An 18,823-nucleotide genomic window follows, 5' to 3' on the forward strand; every position below is an offset into this window, starting at 1 on the left:
AGGTTGTTCTAGTCTTATTTACAATGATATAGGATATTGTGTGTGTTCTCTAAATTTAGAACACACGCACACACCCTATGTACAACGGTCTCACAAGTAGAGAGAGAAGCATCCCATCACACATACACACCCGCATATGGGAACAATCCCTAAGGACTTAGAACTTGTCTGACCCTTCCCTTTAGGTTGAAAAATTTTAGGCGAGCCCTTCTAATGATAGATTCATGAAAATTTCATATGATGGAAAAAGTGGTCTAAGAAGGGAAGATATGCATCAAATCCTATAGACGGCCCCCAACGGCACAAGAAGATTTAGAAATTTTCTCATGTAGGAAAACAAAGTCTTTTTTAGTGTTTTTCATACAATGCATTACATCATGAGCTTTCGCTCGAGAGGCACCACATACCTAGTTAGGTACGATTGGGGGCAGGGGACCGCGGCCCCCCATCGGGCCGGCGGTCCCCTGCCTCCAATCGTACCTAGCTAGGTATGTAGGGGACCATCGCTCCCCCCACCGGGCTGGCGGTCCCCTGCCCCCAATCGTACCTAGCTAGGTATGTGGTGCCTCTCAAGCGAAAGCTCATGATGTTGAGGTAAGTCACAATGTAGAAATTATTGTGAGAATTTGTCCAAAACTTCTTGTGGGGTAAGAAGCTTGAAAACTAAGTGCACCCTTTTGAGGTGCAATGAATGCAAAGTGGAGGGAGAAGGGGGTAACTCAAAACAATTACCCCCTCCACGTGGACCTCTCGTTATAGTTTAAATAATAATAATAATAATATTATTATTTGGAATATGCAAATATAGCGTACGGTATAAAGTAGCTTTTACCACTAAAATTCAGATTTTGACTCTGGATTGTCGCAAACTTGCAAATTGCAACCTCACAGGCAATGTCGAATTGTTACAATCACAAGGAGCTTTTGACATGTTACCATATAGAAAAAATTATAAATTTGCTAGATGATTCACTAGTTTGAATACACACAACTAGTAAAAGTGAAAACTAGCAACTGTGAGACAGTTTCTAGTTGGTCAATCTAGTAAGTTTGTTACTATATGGCAAATGGTACTACCATATAGTAACTAAGTTGCTAGATCTAACTAGAAACTCTTCACACTTGCTAGTTTGACCTTAGTGTGTCAAACTAGTTAATCATCTAGCAAATCCAAACTAATAAGTCACCAAGTAAATCTAAACTAGTTAATGACCTAGAAAATTTAAACTAGGTAGACATATAGAAAATCTAAACTAGTAGAATGTATGCTAAGTCAGATCTTTAAGTGATTCAGGAAATGATTTAATCAACTTAACAAGAGAGGTACATGTAACCAAATATGAAAGTTCAATAAGATAATGTCACTTTCAAACACATAGAAGTTTCAAAGATACAAATCTCAATCTTCATTTGCCAACTCCACATCTTTGAGTGACAAAGCTCCTACCTTATCAAAATTGATACAAACTATGCTCTTCACTAAGAGCCAAGTCACTAAATCCTCACACATGGTAAAAGAATTGGTGTCACCCGCCTTCCTCTTGAAGAAGGAATGTGTTTTTTTGAGAGCAGTATAAGTAGGTTTTACAAGATGATAAATGTCTTCAACCTTCTTAGTACCAAGCCATTTCATTAGAATGGCTTCTTTATCACTTACACATAACTCTCGTGCCTACAAAAAAATAACAAAGAGTATCAGTCATCATCTAGTTAAACTCTATGTGTATTAGTCAAAGTATAGTGCAAGTAGTACACCTAACAAAATACACACCTTTTTTTTCTAAAACAGAGCTTTCATCAATAATACTCTCTTCTCTGGATCCACTTGATAGTTCCTAAACATGAAAACAATATAGTTTTAATCCTAGTTACCAAGATTTCATTTATATAGCTTAACTTAACCAATTTACCTTTTTCTTTTTGTTATTGGAAACCTTTGAAGCTTTCTCCTTTTTTTTGAGAAGCTCTTGAAGCTTACTCATAGCCTAAAAACACGACACACAACAACTTATAAAAGAAAGTAAAATCCAATATCGATCAAGCTACTCAACACAAATATATTACTAGCATACCTTTCTTTTTCGCACACTTTTTCTAGAGAGCAGATCTACGTTTGAATCGCAAAATTCACTTGAAGTGTTATCTTTCATTTTCTATATACCAAACAATCACAATAATTAAGCAATACAAAAAATGTATTTTATGCATCAAACAACATAACTTCAAACTCAAACCTTGTTCTCTACATGGTTATGATCAACACCATGTGAACTCTCATAAGATTTTTTTTCTTCCAAAGCAACCCCAAAGCTCCCATCTGATATAAATCTTTGATACTCCTAAAGAAAAAATAATCATAATTTAAGTGAAATATAAATATAAATATATATATATATATATATATATATAGATAGATAGATAGAGAGAGAGAGAGAGAGAGTACTTTTGAACATACCTCATAAGCATCATTTTCTTCATCATTATTTTGCCAAGGAATTTCTAGAATATATACTTCTACATCTTCCTAAGTTTTCATAAATAAACCATAAACAAATTTAACTTTAAGAACACACATTTAGAAGCTCAAGATGAATAGTGTGTAGTAACCAATGACTCACATTAGCTGGTGCCTCCTTTTCCATGTTGTTTTCAATTACCACAATAGTATCCATGTCAGTAAGCTTTGCCAAAGCATTGTCATCGTGAGCATTCTCTACCTATTGAAAATAAAATGTAGATGAAAAAAAGCATCAAATAAGCCACTAAGTATTCATGCTAACTATCTTACCATTTTGTTAGGAGAATCATCTTTATCCAAGTCATTGGATTCTCCATGTTGCATCCCAACATCCTTATCATGTAAATCATTATTTATGGCCTATATTTGCATTAAAAATATCTTGTAAGTATAAAACACACAAAAAACATATCTTTATTAATGCATTCAATAACCATACCGTAGATCCACTCGAGGAAGACGTTGATTGGTGGGCCTTTCGTTTGGTATACTTGCGCTTAGCGGCAAGAGACTTGATACACCATAAATAAATATCCTCCTCCTTCCAAGGATAAGAAGCTCCATCTATGGCAATGTCTTTGAGTTTGCCTATGTTGTCTCCAATGATGCTCATAACTTGACTCTTTCGTTCAAGATTGTTTCGAAGGTCACCAATAGAGTCAACTTTTGCAAACCATTTTCCCACCTCCCCATAGTTAGAGTATAACACTCTATATTGATCCGGATGATAGTTCAAAAGAAATTTTCTACCATAAAGCTTCTCTGCATCTCTATGTGTGGGAGGTGGAGGTCTAAACACCTGGTCATATATCTCTGGATCATATTTAGTTGCACAAGGTGGATCCCCATGTGTAGTAATGCTCGTAGGATTTCCTAAAATTCTTTTGTTCCCAGCATAATTGGCTCTCCATACACTCAACTCTTTGAGAGCTTCATCATGAGGTTTCGAAAGCAATGCAGCTAAAATAGATTGCGGACAACTCATATTTACCCTAACAAAGTCAAACAAGCACACACATATAAAAATAATTAACAACCACCAATAAAAACAAGTTAAATCACTTTTAAAAAAAGAGACTTAAGTCAATATAGACATATCTAAGTAGTGGGTTACAAAATTAAATATAGACTTGACACATTGTATACATGCTCAAATAGTGGGGTACAAAATTAAATGTAAACTTGACACATTTTAGACATGTTCAAATAGTGAATTACAAAATATAATCATTCATTGGAGCGCCATATAATAGGTACCCAACGATCAAGCTCCCCTAGCTTAGTGATCTTCTTCTTCTTCACTACAACCCAACCTTCGAGCAGAAACAGACAACTATCCCAACTTCTCCATTCATTCTCCTCTATTTGAACTTTCCAAATATTTCTTTGATGCATAGGAGGCTTTAGTATAGCAAGCTTTGCCATTTTTTCCTCATAGTTTATTTCCCTAACCACGGCATGCTTCAATTGTTCCACACCTCCATTTTTGATGCATACTTTTACTATATCATGCTCTTGGAGCCATAAAGGAACATTTCCACATTGTCCTTCCTCTAGCAATCTATCCCTTCTCTTTAAGTCTTTCACTTCATAAGCTATGAACTTATGTCCTCGTGATAATGGCATTGGAATAAACTTATGTAGCAAAGATGAGATTGGGAGAATACAATCCCAAGTGAAGGGCAACGGTATCTTTTCAAGGACACTCACTCCTGTAACTGTATCAATAAGTAATCGTTCTGAATGAGTATCACCTACAATGCATTGCTTATAGTATCTCCCTGCAAACAAAAGCATGGACTTTCCTTGATGCTGCATAGAGAAAAAATAAGTTATACAAGCTTTCCAATGGCCCCTTTCCTCTACTTGTTGATTTATATCATCAACCTTCACCACCACATCTCGCTTGATAGACCATGTTTAGCTAAGCCAAACTTATTTTTTAAGCTATCATATTTTTTTAAGAGATCTTGATGACGATAATAGGTCGAAGAATGAACTTGTCGACCGCCTCCGCAATACAGTGAGCAATGGCAAATAGTGTCTTTCACCCTTACTAACCCTTTCCACTCTATTAATTGGACCAATAGAGGGAGAAACTTGGGGTTCAAGAAGAGTTGACATAGTTGTAGGTGTAGATAGAGGTGTAACCAGAGTTGACGTGGAAGGGCAGTCTGACTCTAGCTGCACCCTTCTCCTTTTACTTACTGATGGGTGGACTTTTCCCAGTGCATCTTGTTGACGGTGATGATAGAAAGTCCTCTTTGTTACAAAAGCACACCCATTTGATAAGTGTTTGCAAAGGTAATCGCACGAGCACTTCCAAGATAGACTTTGAATCATGACTAATAAACACTCTATATTTCAGAAAGAATTCTTACGTCATACAGATTTGAGATCATCATTAAGAAAGAAAACAAAGCAAGAATAGAAGTTTTGATCTTTTTTTAATGAAAGAAGATGACACACTTTAAATAAGAACTTTCTTAATCACAAATTATGATCATAGCCTGGAGCATCTTCTACAACCAATGGAGGAAGAACACAACTCCAAATTTTCTTGTTGGGTATGAGGCTTAGTAAAAGCTTTAGCCTAGAGTGAATTACATCAATAGGCATACTTTGGAATCCTAGGGTAGAGATTTTGTAACCAGATACAAGCCCAAGACATGCTTTCAATGATAGCACACCCAATTTTACATGCCACCCTATAGAATCGTCTATAAAGATGGTTACTACACATGTGGGAGGCCCATCTTTGCCAAATAAATAATAGAAGGTCTCTGGCCAATGATCTCTTTTTTACCCAATAATTAGATCTCTTTTTTACCCTAATTATTCAACAAATATAAGACATTTCTATAAATTCTCATCTATAGGTTTCCCTAAAGTTGTTCAAAGGTGTAGTTTTTTAGAGCATTAAAAATAAACATTCGCGGTAAATCACAACATTTGCAAAAAAGATCAACCTCTTTGTCAATGCACTTGGGTTGAAATCCCCCACCCCACCCTAACCCTCCAGATCCCTTGACTCTTGACAAAGACGGCCTAAGTGCCATAAGCAGAAATGAAATATAATGCTTTACTTTATGTTGAAAAGCGACATAAGCTAAATGAAATGGTTTGAAATGAATTTTTACACCATGGTCTAGGAATTACTTTGATGGCATTACCGACCACCTGTGTGGCTTTTCCCTCCCCCCATTTCTTGATTTAGCCCCATTGTACATATGCTGGTTTTTTCATTGGGAGAGTCTCCCATCATGTTTGTTGTAGCCCGTGGTTGTAGCCCTATGGGCAGTTTCAATATAATGCTTTACTTTATGTGGAAAAGCGACATAAGCTAAATGAAATGGTTTGAAATGAATTTTTACACCATGGTCTAGGGATTACTTTGATGGCATTACCGACCACCTGTATGGCTTTTCCCTCCCCCCATTTCTTGATTTAGCCCCATTGTACATATGCTGGTTTTTTCATTGGGAGAGTCTCCCATCATGTTTGTTGTAGCCCTCTCTTAGAGAGGTGGTTGTAGCCCTATGGGCAGTTTCAATATAATGCTTTACTTTATGTGGAAAAGCGACATAAGCTAAATGAAATGGTTTGAAATGAATTTTTACACCATGGTCTGGGGATTACTTTGATGGCATTACCGACCACCTGTGTGGATTTTCCCTCCCTCCATTTCTTGATTTAGCCCCATTGTACATATGCTGGTGTTTTCATTGGGAGAGTCTCCCATCATGTTTGTTGTAGCCCTCTCTTAAAGAGGTGGTTGTAGCCCTATGGGCAGTTTCAATGACTAATAGAAGGATCTTTTTCTAGAAAAAAAAAAGATTTGAGATGAAATGCCTTGAAATGAAATGCCTTGAAATGAAATGCCTTGAAATGAAATGCTTTGAAATGAAAAGCTTTACTTGTTGATAATCGAATATATTTGACCACTGTAGGCACTGCTCGAAAATCCTTGAAGAGGAGGTTCGAGAGATCAATGTCTCAAACTGATGTCGTCGCTAAGGAACGGGGGACCCTGGCTCTTTCCGCGACTGCTTTCTTGCATTAACGTCTGTCACACAGAAGAAGAGAAAGCCTAGCTCAGTTATATTATTCGAGAGTATTGCAAGAGTCACCCCGCAATTTGTTGTTCTTATATATTATTCAAGCTATCACCTGCTTATAATAGCGCTGGCCAGGTTGACGTGGCAGCTGAAGCGGCAGTGGCAGCGGCGCAGTACTGCAACAGGCCGAGCTTAATCAATACCCTAGCTTTAGTGGCGCCAGTCAGGACGACGTACGTCAGGACACACAAAGCTCCACCGCAGGAGTGTGACGAGATGGGGATGAAGGGGTGAGAGCTCGAAGGTGGCTACATGATTACCAGCAGCGGGCCAGAGCGCAGCGCGCAGCAGTAGAGCAGGGGAATGAATGCAATATTCAGTAGGCTCGAGGGCGAGCTCGATGGGCGCCATGGCTAGAGGGCGAGCTCGTCAATCGGCACGCGCCATGGCTGAGTTTAGCAAGGCATAATTTTTCGCCTACAGCTGGAGATAGGATAGAGAGTTAAGTGAAATTAAATGAAATGAAATGTCATATTAAACGACCTATGACATTAACCTTTGAGAACACCTCTTAGAAAATCCACGTAAAAAAAAAAACTAGGTTGCAACTTGCTTACTAGTGTGCCATAGTTTCTATGGGTATTTATCTGTCGCGTATGGCATTAAGGTTCTCATTCATTGTTTTTATGGATTATCATACTTGCATACACATGTTAAGGAGTGTATATACTGTTGGCAGTTATATAGGGATCTAAATCACTTATGTCCCTTGTGTAAACTTTGGAAAATCGTCGTAGTTAAACTTTTAGTTATTCTTCATTAATCATTATTTACACAAAAATTAGAAGGGCCACTCAAAGATTTTTCAATATTCTATTCTTCTTTCGAAGGGTAAAAATATGTTTGCCCTTCACTGAAGAGCAAAAGTGCCTCCGAAGGGCATCGAAGCCTTCAAAAATTAGGCTTGAATCCAATGTTTGGGTACAAAAATAAAATGAAGGAAAAAGAAAGACTAAAATTATCACACTAAAATCATCATCATGCTCATCAATGTCCGAGGACGCCCCACTTCGGGCGTTGTCCGAGGAGGAAGTTTTGCATCGGTCATTGAAGAGCTTCATGAATCTCATCCTCTGTAAATAGTCGTACTAGGTGTCCCCCATAACGTGCTATAATAGTATTGATCCTCTAATGGAGCCTCCATGAGGCATGCTCATCTGGCTATTGAGTCCTTGCTCTAAAGAAGTGAGTGATCTCCTTCTGTGAATGTCTCCCTTTGTCTGGTCTCCTCAAGCGACTCTCCCAAAGTCTATGAGTCTAGCAAAAACAACCCGAGGTATCTCTGATCCTGCTATCTCATAACTCTAGCCAACGCTCCAATTCCCTCTCTGAGTAGACAGGAAAGCGTCCTCGTATCTCACAATATATCGGACAATGACAAATGTGACGTAATTATCTATACATTTAGGAAGCCTCCCTAGAACCTTGTCCCCAATCAAAGAGCATGAAATTAAGCATACATATCTACTATGGCAATGCTCAATAAACAAACCTTTCCTTAGAATCTCGAATTATGGATTTCTTTTCTTGCTCACAATTGCCTCTAATTGGATGTAGTGATGTATGTCAATTGCCTCACATTGCAGCTTCTCACACTATGTCCAACTTATCACGTTCAATTGGCCCAAAATTATCATATTGAGTGCCATTGGACCCAACGTCCTCCTTGGATATTAAAATCATTTGTATATATGTATATATATATATATAAGCTTTTTGCTATCAACCCATCACCGCCGACCAATTGCACTATAGCCTCCCTTCCATGTTCACATATGAGGAGATGAGGACTCTATTGAAATCATAGGATTTGCTCACAAGTTTTCTATCTAGAATGTCGTCTTTTGGACAAGATGCATTGTAGGATAGCCTCTGAAGGGGCTAGAAGGAAGGTGTATAGTGTCTGTCATTTATGTAAATAAATGTAGCAAGGCAATGGGATACAAGCTAATCTTAACAAGCAATCTCAGTTGTGGTCTCTTCCAATGTTGGATGTGGTCTCTTGGAATATTTGATTACAAGATTTGACCAAAAGGGGAAATCATGTTGTTACATGGTCACATGCTAATTACTATATGTTGATTGGAATGCTGACTAAACCAGAGATGTGACACCATACGTTAACCCGTTTCTTAATACCTTGGACTCAAAAAATGCTAGCAAGCTTTTGGTCCACGATTGATGTCCGATAATATTTGCTAGACAACCCAAACATGGAGGGGAATAGAATGATGAGGTCTTGAAAGTCTATTCTAGTATATCACTAAAATCCTCTACTAAGAAGAAGGATTTGTACAAAGTTAGTAGGATACACTAATAAAATTAGTGGGTTACTGAAGCACGACACATATTGAGCATCCTCGGGGCCAATATGTATGCAAAGTGACAGCTGCTTGCCAGAGTAGGACACATACTTGACCATCATTGGTGAATTTGTACCCAATTAAATGATGTTTATTGTCATAATAATCAATATCTAATTCTCCTAAATGATTTTCTCATGTTAAACTGATCATTTAATATGGGGAAGTGCAAAGGGAGAAAAAGCTAGAATATTGGTTAGGCTAGCAGACCGGCCACGATAGGGATCCAAAGGAGGGTAAATAGGGATCCAAAAGGAGGGACCGTCTGCAAAGGAGCAATGTACACCAATGGGCTTAAAAGACCCTAAGGTTCAACCCATTAAGACTTCCAAAATGCTAAGGTTCCAAAATTCAAAGGTTATGTCCGAAGGTCAAAAGCCTAGGGAAATTGGATGCTTTGTGTGTGTCCCAAAAGTCTTCAACCATCCCTACATAGGAGGGGGGCGAGCCCTAGAAGTAGGAGATGAGAGAGAAACTGTCACACACATACACACAAGCTCCCTTTACACAAAGGGAATGAGGGACACATGTCAGCTCCCTAGCCCAGATGTCCACAAGGTGTACTCAGTTTCTATTGGATGGCCTTGGAGGTGGACCAATGAGAATTAAACTAGAGTAAATCTAGTTTAATTAATTTAAAAACGCTAATTAAAAGAACCAATAACAATTAAGCTGTCTAGAAGACTATTGGACAGTCTCCCAAGGGGTCCACTGAGCATTCAACATCCCAATGGCTTGCTTGATTCCAGGAGACAAAGGGGTCCAATGAGAGTTTAGTTGAATTAAGTAATTACCTAAAGCTCTCACAAAAGGGGAAAGGGGAACACATGTCAGAAGACTATCACTTATGCTGCTTAATTTTCATTGGCTAGGCCTGGGGAGGTCCAATGAGGTGGAAGAAGGAGCAAATAGCAAGAGGGGTCGATCAAGAGAGAGAGGGGACTGATTTTTGGAAGTCATTATCACACACACACACACTCACACAATCTCATGTGTGAAGCAAAGAAGGCTCTCTCTCCTTCTAAGCTTGTGAGAAGGGAGGCCTAAACCAACAGCTCTTGGCTTTGTGATGCAAATCCAACCAAGTGCCAAGCTTCAATGCATGCTCATCTCCCCGCTAGCTCTCACCATCTTTGAAGGTGTGTGAGGTCTTGGGTCTGAGACCGTGAGGCAATTGATGTTGTGTTTGATAAGTGTTTTTCTTAGTGCATGAAGTTTCCATCTTCATTGCACTAGCTAGTATTGAAGGAACACAAAGAATTGTATTGTAAAATGTCTCTCTTGATGGCAGAAACCATAATACAAAGCCTTTTGGAGGGAGGACCGGCTCCATGCAAATCCGGTCCTCAACTGTTTTCAATTGCTTAATTTCTCTCTCTTTTGAAGTATTGTTCATGCTATCTAACTAGGTGTTATACTTTTTGTTGTTCTCTCCACTCAAGCACTCTTGTTATTCTCATTAGGAAGCTATTCTAATGAAATGCTCACTACGTTCATGCTATTTTCCGCTACACACAAGTTATTAGACAATTAAATGTTACATTGACTTATCAAAGCACAAAAGTTGCTCATTAGATTTTAGTTTCATTTGCCATCCTCGTGTACTACATCTTGATTCGAGATGTCATCTCTTGGCAACATTTTGAACGCATATGCACTATGTAAGAGGTTGACATAGCCAAATTATACATGGTGAGATGAAGAATCAACACACCAAGTTCTTGATGTGTGTTAATTATTCCTTAAAGGGCATCTCTTGGATTGTTCATATGTTTGAAAGTGTCTCAATTGTTGTCTCTTGGACTATGGTTACCTTTGAGAGCACAACAGGTTGTTGATGAAATTCCAATCCCAAAGGTCATCTCTTGCCATGTATGCAAATGTTGTTTACTTTTGAGATTCCAAAAAGTTGTTAATTGGTTGAGAAAGATGTATATTTCAAGCACTTATTGGTCAATATGTATGCCTAGTGCGATGCCCTTCTAAGAAGGACATGTACAACATCGACAATGAAGCTTTTGGTAGTTTTTGTTAGATACAAAGCGAGGGTGTCTCATCAGATTCAAGCATCTTGGCTTGCATATTCAAGGGCAGTGGCATTATGCAAAAAGCTCATATGGTGAATATATACAATGTGAAATTATTACTCGAGGATGATCCAAAAAAAACGATACGCTTGGCAATCTTCTGTTGAAACATATGACAATAGTATGGTATTTGCAAAAGCACGAAAAGTGCTTAGCTACCTTCCTATTCAAAATTGATTACATAATATGTCCAAGTGGCAAAGGACAAAGAAGATCTAGGTTGTTTTTCTCGGATGCAAAGAGAGGACCTCTTAGTAGATTCAACATCTTGACTTGCATCTTCAAATTAGGGAAGTGCCATTATGCGAAAAGATGATATGGTGAACATATGCAGGGCGAAATTATTAGTTGAGGACGAATCACGATCCAAAAAAATAGAGGAGAGAGGGACGGCACCACATTTGCAAACTCTAAAGGTGTGTTAAGTGGTCACACGAGATGAGTTTATATAGAGGGGAGCAGGGGGCTATATATAGAGATACGATATATAACACAACATGCACTCCAACCCTTACTCCCTACTTGAAACATCTTCCAAAAAATTAAAGGCGCCCTCTTTGAGTCACTTTATCCCAATCCACTTGTGATAAGTCCTCCTATGGTACACTCTACACTGTCTTATGACCAAACTCCAAAATAAACTAAGTAAAAAATGCACCAAACTTTAAAGGAAGCTTAGCCACCATTTCCGTACTTGAGAAATTCTAAACTATCCTCATGAGACGCTTCATGTGGAAACATTGGATATACTCAATACATGCTCTCTCTTGACCACTTATTTGCTTTATATTTTTTCGAGATTGGGGAGACCTAATGCCAAAATTAACACAATATCTCAAAACTTCACCAAGCATCAAGTAGAGATGGAATTTATAAGCCTTAATATGGACATTTGACATTTAAAGTTTTTAATCTATTGCCTCTTGTAGTAGGGAACACATTCTCCCGTTGAACTAGATATATATGCAATGAGTTTCAAGAAGTGTAGCACCATTTGCAGTACTTGTATCACCTCTAAGCTACACTAATAAGTATTTTTATAATCAGACCATAAAAAAGTAAGAGATGGCGCCACAATCTCTCCTGTGAAAGTAGACACAGTAAATAGGTCTTGCACAACTTTCCTTGAGAAAATCTCACCATACAATATACCTTCTAAAAAAAACAAAAGCAACTTTAAGATATGAGAAAATGATATAGACAAGTGCCCAAACTTAGGTTCTTTGCAAAAATGAAATACAAGAAAAAATAAAAACATCAAAAACTAACTTAATAAAACATAGTATAAGTACCATAGTACATACATATATTAAAAAAATACGTAATATGATTAGTGCTTAGTATAAAATAATCACTATATTGCGATGTGAAAAGGCATGCTTAGTAAGTATATATATCGGTTGGACCTAGAATTTGTTACTTGTAACTAGTGACTACATAATTACTATATAGTAATTGCATTGAATTTAGGATTTGCTACTTCTAACTAGCAAGTCAACATAGTTACTATATAGTAATTGTGTGAAATTGAGATTTACTACTTCCAACTAGCAATTACACATAGTTGCTATATAGTAATTGCATTAGTCCAAAGATTTACTACTTTTATGTAGCAACTCCACTTAGTACTATATAGGAAATCTAGAGCTACCTGAAAGTTGCTAGTTCCATCTAGCAATTATAGACCTATCATATAGGAACTTAAGAATTCTCTAGTTCAATCTAGCAAAAAGCTCCTTACTTCGTACTTAGATCTAAAAAGTACATGGAACCCAAAACTAATTTCTATATGGTAACATGTCAAAAGCTCCTTGTGAATAGCGATTGGCGCACGCGTTTGATCGTGATCGAAGGGTTGTTGAGTAGCGCTGATGTAATCAGCTGGGTACAGGGCGCACACTCAAATCGAGCTACGTACGCGTCAGGCCAAAATGGGTACTGTTGTCGCCGTCCATGAGCAGGGTAGCGACGTGCAGGGGCAAAAGCAGGGATGCAGAATTTGCCACATTGGTAGCGTAGCTTTCGTGAGAGCTGTAGCAGCGGCAACGTGCAGGCCAATTAAATTAGCTGGGAGCTGGCCGTGTCGAAGTGATTGATTTTACACAACAGATATACTGGCTTGGATAAAATGCGAAGCCGTCAAGTGGTCTCCAAGGGTTTACAGCGAGAGAGAGAGAGAGAGAGAGAGAGAGAGAGAGAGAGAGAGCATACCGACTGATGTAGCCGGCGTGCCTGTAGCGGCTTGCAGACGCTGAGGCCATCATGAGTGGTCACAGCCAGAGCGCCCTCGGAGCCCGGCCTCAGCGCCTGTATGACGAGCAGGAGCAGCAGCAGGACATGATGAGATCAGACGCCGCCAGCCATCGCTTGGCAGGCGCAGCTGCGGCCACTCACTACCAGCAGCCTCTGAAATCTTATTCACTCTTCAAGCTTCTCAAAGATTTAGCAGCGCGGTTAGATCCACCTCCATTAAGCCAGCTAGCAGAAGAATTACTAATTCTGCCTCTAAAAATAGTTCTTGCGGCCAGATTAGCGGTGTTGCGCCGCGCATTAAGGCCCCTCAGGATACTGTCGATTATGCTGCAAGTAGAGGAGCTGCAGTGACCCATATTCATCATCATCACATCTATCACATTCATCATGCTCCGCGCTCAGCAGCAACAACTAGTGGCGCTGTCAAATATCCTACTTCAATATTACAGCAGGACATTATTGAGGAATATAGTATTATTGATGTGCCTTATAACTTGCACGACAACGTGAAGTCGGGCCCGGCCCGAAGGCACTCTTCTGACTGCAGCCACTCAGCTCGCGGTTACGGGCTAGGAGGACGTCATATTAATGCCGATGAGGCCGTCCCTCCTCGTCTCCCTTCTCGCCGGCGACGCTTCTCATCCGAAGCTCCTGGCCCAATGGCCGCAAAACGCGGCAACTGCCAAAAGCATGGCCTAAATAAAAGAATCGAGACCCGTTATCAATTGATATCCAGCGGGATCTTTTAAATTTCTCCAAGTATAGATGACATCCATATCTTTACATTACATTGTGAGCATGTGTAAATAGATTATGACCATATGTGTATCAAAAATACTAATTTGTACTCCCTTTCCAAGTGCCTGATGTGAATGCCTCTCATGTAATTACTTGATAGGAATGTATGAAGCGGCCAACTCGTGGAGAAGGAAAACTTGGTTGGGTTCTCATCTTGAGGACACCACATTGGTGGAGTTGACGAGCATTTAAAAAAGTTTCTTGGTTTTATGTTTCGCTTTCGTGTAGCCTTTATGTATCTTATATGCCAAGCTTCATCCATGAGCTTGGGGGGGGGGGGGGGGGGGGGTGGGTGGTGTGGGTGTGGGGGGGGTGGGGCAACCCTCGACAGTAAGTGACACGGGGGCGTATTGCGGGTTGATAATGGGATCGATGACGGAGGAGGGTGGCAGGCATCTCGAGGTGGGCAAGCCCCCCCAAAAAAATGGCGGCGCATGTGAGGAACCTGGATTAAAACCCACGACTTCGCGTCCCAATGCCTTTTGAGGGTTGAGCTAACCACGTCGCCCGTCCGTGCACATGTGAAAGGAATGCCATTTTACATGGTGTTCTAAACGATAAACCTGGACTGGCTTAGAACTAAACCCGGACAAGTCCCATGTTCGGGTTTTTGGCCGGGTTTAGTTTTAACAAGACCCAAACGATGCAGATCGCCTCGACGCCCGCACGTGGAGTTCCCATCCTTTGATCCCCTCACCCCCCTCTTAAATACTATGTGTCACTTAGTCCTAAGGGTAGGCAACCTTTGTTGCTCTACTCTCCTTGTCAATATTAATCGGGTGCAGTCATTGCCACATAGCCCCACATCTGCCTTTCACTCATTCTCTAACCCTTTCTATAAAACCATTATTGTAACTTTGTCTATGATGCTCCTATTGTCCTGATCCCTACTACCCAGAAGTGTTTCTTCTAAGATGGTGCAGCTTGTAGCAGGTACAACACTTCTAAACATATTGTAGATTGATGCCACTCAACGTAGCTTCATGGAACTACATGTCACAATTAATGCACAATTTTAATTACCATGCACCATATAGTTGTAGGTTGGAAGGTACCCTAGAGAGCATATAGCCGAGCACTAATTCTTGTCATACTTTGAGTTTTGTCATTGTTTTGTGAAGATACCTCTCATTCTATCGCATTAAAATTCACCCACATGTGAAAGCCGACAAGATGTCTATCGACGGCCTATGTCACCTCAGATGGCAGTGATAGAAAAGGCTATAATAGATGTCGTTGCTACATGTGAATCTAGTAGCAGTTGCCCTTTACAAAAGTTCTTGATCATGATGTCGAAGTTGAAGGCCTAGACCAGTTTAATAGCAGCAAAAAAATTAATTAATCGTGACAGGGAATTGAAAATTGCACAATAGGTCCCATTTTGCTTTTCTATGGGTGGAAATTCTCTTGTTGGCAAATTGAGTTGTTGTAGGATCGCTAGAGAGGAGCTTTTTGTCGATGACAAGTTCAATACATATAAAATAAAAAAGGAGTTATTGCAACATATTGTTGTAGAGGTGCCCTTTCTCAACCACTAATGTTTAGGTTTTGTTCCCACCAATTTTTGCTCCCCATTTTGATTTTCTATGGGTGGGAATTTTCTTGTTAGCAAACGGATTTGTTATACCATCACTAGAGAGGTATTTTTGTGGATGATAGAGCTAAATAGATACACAGAAAAGAAGCTATTGCAGCACATTGCTCTAGAGATGCCTTTTCCTAGTCAGTAATGTTTAGGTTTTGTTTCCATGAGCAGATTTTCAATAAAGCATTTTCACACATGTAGCCCTTTCTTGAGAAAAATGTATGTCGCACAAAAATCATTTCCTTTGTCGCTAATGATGCAGCAACCACAATCGTTCCTCGTCAAATCCATGCACATTGGGATAGCGACCTAATGATGATGTAAGAGTAGATGTCAAATATTGATGTCAATTCCTCCTTGTGGAAGTTCACTCAACCCACATGTAAATAAGTGCTCCCCCCACATGAGGCTTCATCTACTATCCTTTTTACCTTAACCATAAATGGAACATACAAATCCCTTTACATAAACACTAGCTTCGACAACTATTTCTAATTTTTTGTATTGTTTTGCTTTCCAAATGCTTCCTAGTGCTCTTTAGAAGTTTAGCGAAATATTTAGCTTCAAAACTACAGAAAAATGCACTTCGCGTTACTAGAAGTATTACATAACGATGCATGTGAGTCCAGGATTATCAAACCCTTACAAAAACTGGTGCAACTCCATGATGTGTAAAACAAACAAGATATCTACTGATCACCAACAAAAACGTATAAAAGCCTATGCTATAAAGCTTCAAGGATTTCTAGCTTCATCTCAAGTAATTTTGTATTATTATTTTGTGATCTTTCACTACAAGAGGTATTTCACATTAGCGACACTCGCACTGCAATGCTTAAAAGTGAAAATCCACGGTTCACTGTGGGTGTCGCTAGTTTATTTGTAACTTAGCGAAACCAACAAGGATAAAAATAAACCGAGAGCGTCCGAAAACTCAGATCTGAGATCTGATATTTGAGTTTTCGGCGTTTAAGCAAGCAAAGGTAACCCACTCTCCCTCTTTCTTCTCCACACACACACACACACACACATACACACACATACACAAAGAGAGGAAGGAGAGCCAGTAGGTATGCTCCTTCCCTCTCCTCTCTCTCATGTTCCCTTCCCCTGTTTCTCTCTCTCTCCCTCTCTCTCTCTCTCTCTCTCTCTCTCTCACACACACACACACACACACACACATTGTGTTTTTAAGAGAGAGAGAGAGAGAGAGAGAGAGAGAGAGAGAGAGAGAGACCACATACATAAATAAAAAACACACACACATTCAGAGAGGAAGAGAGAGAGAGAGAGAAGAGAAGAAGAAGACAGTTTTAACATCGTAGGAAACTATCCCAAGAGACCTTAAAGATCTAGCCGACGAGGAGTTGAACTCAAGACCTGTTATTCAAGAGGGAAATGGCATAACCAATCGACCACACTTGGGTGATAGAAAGGTTATACCATTTTCCTCTTTTTATTGGCACACACACACACCCACACACACAGACTCGAGAAGAAGAGAGTTTTAACGTCATAGGAAACTATCCCAAGAGACCTTAAAGATCTAGCCGAGGAGGAGTTGAACTCAAGACCTGTTATTCAAGAGGGAAATGGCATAACCAGTTGACCACACTTGGGTGATAGAAAGGTTATACCATTTTTCTCTTTTTATTGGCACACACACACACCCACACACACACACCCGAGAAGAAGAGAGTTTTAATGTCATAGGAAACTATCCCAAGAGACCTTAAAGATCTATCCGAGGAGGAGTTGAAATCAAAGACGTGTTATTCAAGAGGGTAATGGCATAACCAATATACCACACTTGGGTGATAGAAAGGGTATACCATTTTCTTCTTTTTATTGGCACACACACACCCACACACACACACACACACACAGCCAAGAAGAAGAGAGTTTTAACATCGTAGGAAACTATCCGAAGAGACCTTAAAGATCTAGCCGACGAGGAGTTGAACTCAAGACCTGTTGAACAAAGAGAAAGAGAGAGAGAATAAAAAACCAAAGAGAGAGAGAGGGGGGGGGAGAAGACGAAAGAGAGAGGTAAGGGGAGAAAACAAAGAGAGGAAGAGATTATGCTAAATTTTTAATTCAGTTTAGTTTATATTACATTTAGATTTAGGTTTATTTAGGTTATATTAGATTAGATTTAGGTTTATTTACGTTAGATTTAGATTTATGTTATATTAGATTAAATTTATGTTTATTTTGAGTTTAAGATTAAATTAGATCTAAATTTATGTTCGATGGACTATGCGGACCGTCAATTCCACCTGCATGTTCGACTGCCGCTGTAGAGAGAGAGAGAGAGAGAGAGAGAGAGAGAGAGAGAGAGGGAGAGCACGCGCACAAGAGCAAACGATGAATTTGAAATTTAAAATCGTTTTATGAAGTGAGGCCCATTCACATCTATGCAACTAGTAGCTCCATTGGTATTTCTTTTACCCTTCAATGGAGCAAATCACCACATGTTCAATTAGGTTAGATTTAAGATTAGATTTTGGATTGAGTTTTTATATTAGAGTCTACCTTCGAGATTACGGTAAAAAAATTAGAGTTAGACGAACGGTGATCCCTCTCTTCCTCTCTACGGATGCGACCTTAAGCTGGAAAGCTTTCAACGGCATGATACTCAGATTGGAAGCCAACATGTAATGTGTTAAGTAATCCCTCGAACAAAGATCTACTATGGAAAGATGTTAAGATGCTGGAAATGCTACAACTAGAGAAGAGGCAAAGGGGTTTTGTCCACTATATGCACTATCATGTAGACGTGGGTGTGTACATTTCTTATACCCACAAATATAGGCATGGACCAATAAAGACGAAATTATAACCTGGCGGTTCTGATCTCCATGCACCTCTAGACCGAGGTGTGCGGGGATTGGACATGACTAGAGAATGTGAGGTAGTTTATAGTGTGAACAAAGACACACACACACACACACACACACACACACACACACAGAGAGAGAGAGATAAAAGACGGAGAATTCCAATAGAAAATCAAATTTGTTGTCCAGGTTATAAGGTTTTTACCCTCATTATGAGTAGTGACGAGGATGTGGGGCTGTCCAACCGAAACACCTATTTCT

General features: G+C 39.5%; 1 protein-coding gene and 1 pseudogene across 1 annotated transcript; one reads left to right on the top strand and one right to left on the bottom strand.

The window, feature by feature from the left end:
- Nucleotides 1-1,399: 1,399 nt before the first annotated feature.
- On the bottom strand, nucleotides 1,400-6,987 carry LOC147458887 (uncharacterized). The gene is made up of 12 exons (XM_086511515.1): nucleotides 6,836-6,987; nucleotides 6,689-6,752; nucleotides 4,277-4,405; nucleotides 2,958-3,275; nucleotides 2,789-2,878; nucleotides 2,619-2,717; nucleotides 2,456-2,524; nucleotides 2,235-2,339; nucleotides 2,073-2,153; nucleotides 1,911-1,985; nucleotides 1,761-1,835; nucleotides 1,400-1,672 (listed from the first exon to the last, which is right to left on the bottom strand). Exons 1-12 carry the CDS (start codon nucleotides 6,985-6,987, stop codon nucleotides 1,400-1,402), a joined length of 1,530 nt encoding a protein of 509 aa, XP_086367641.1.
- A 6,231-nt stretch (nucleotides 6,988-13,218) lies between these two features.
- Nucleotides 13,219-14,313, top strand: LOC147458888 (uncharacterized; annotated as a pseudogene).
- The last annotated feature ends 4,510 nt before the right edge of the window (nucleotides 14,314-18,823 follow it).

Source organism: Adiantum capillus-veneris, chromosome 4 (assembly GCF_014529385.1).
Source record: "Adiantum capillus-veneris isolate H3 chromosome 4, ASM1452938v2, whole genome shotgun sequence".
NCBI lineage: Eukaryota > Viridiplantae > Streptophyta > Polypodiopsida > Polypodiales > Pteridaceae > Adiantum > Adiantum capillus-veneris.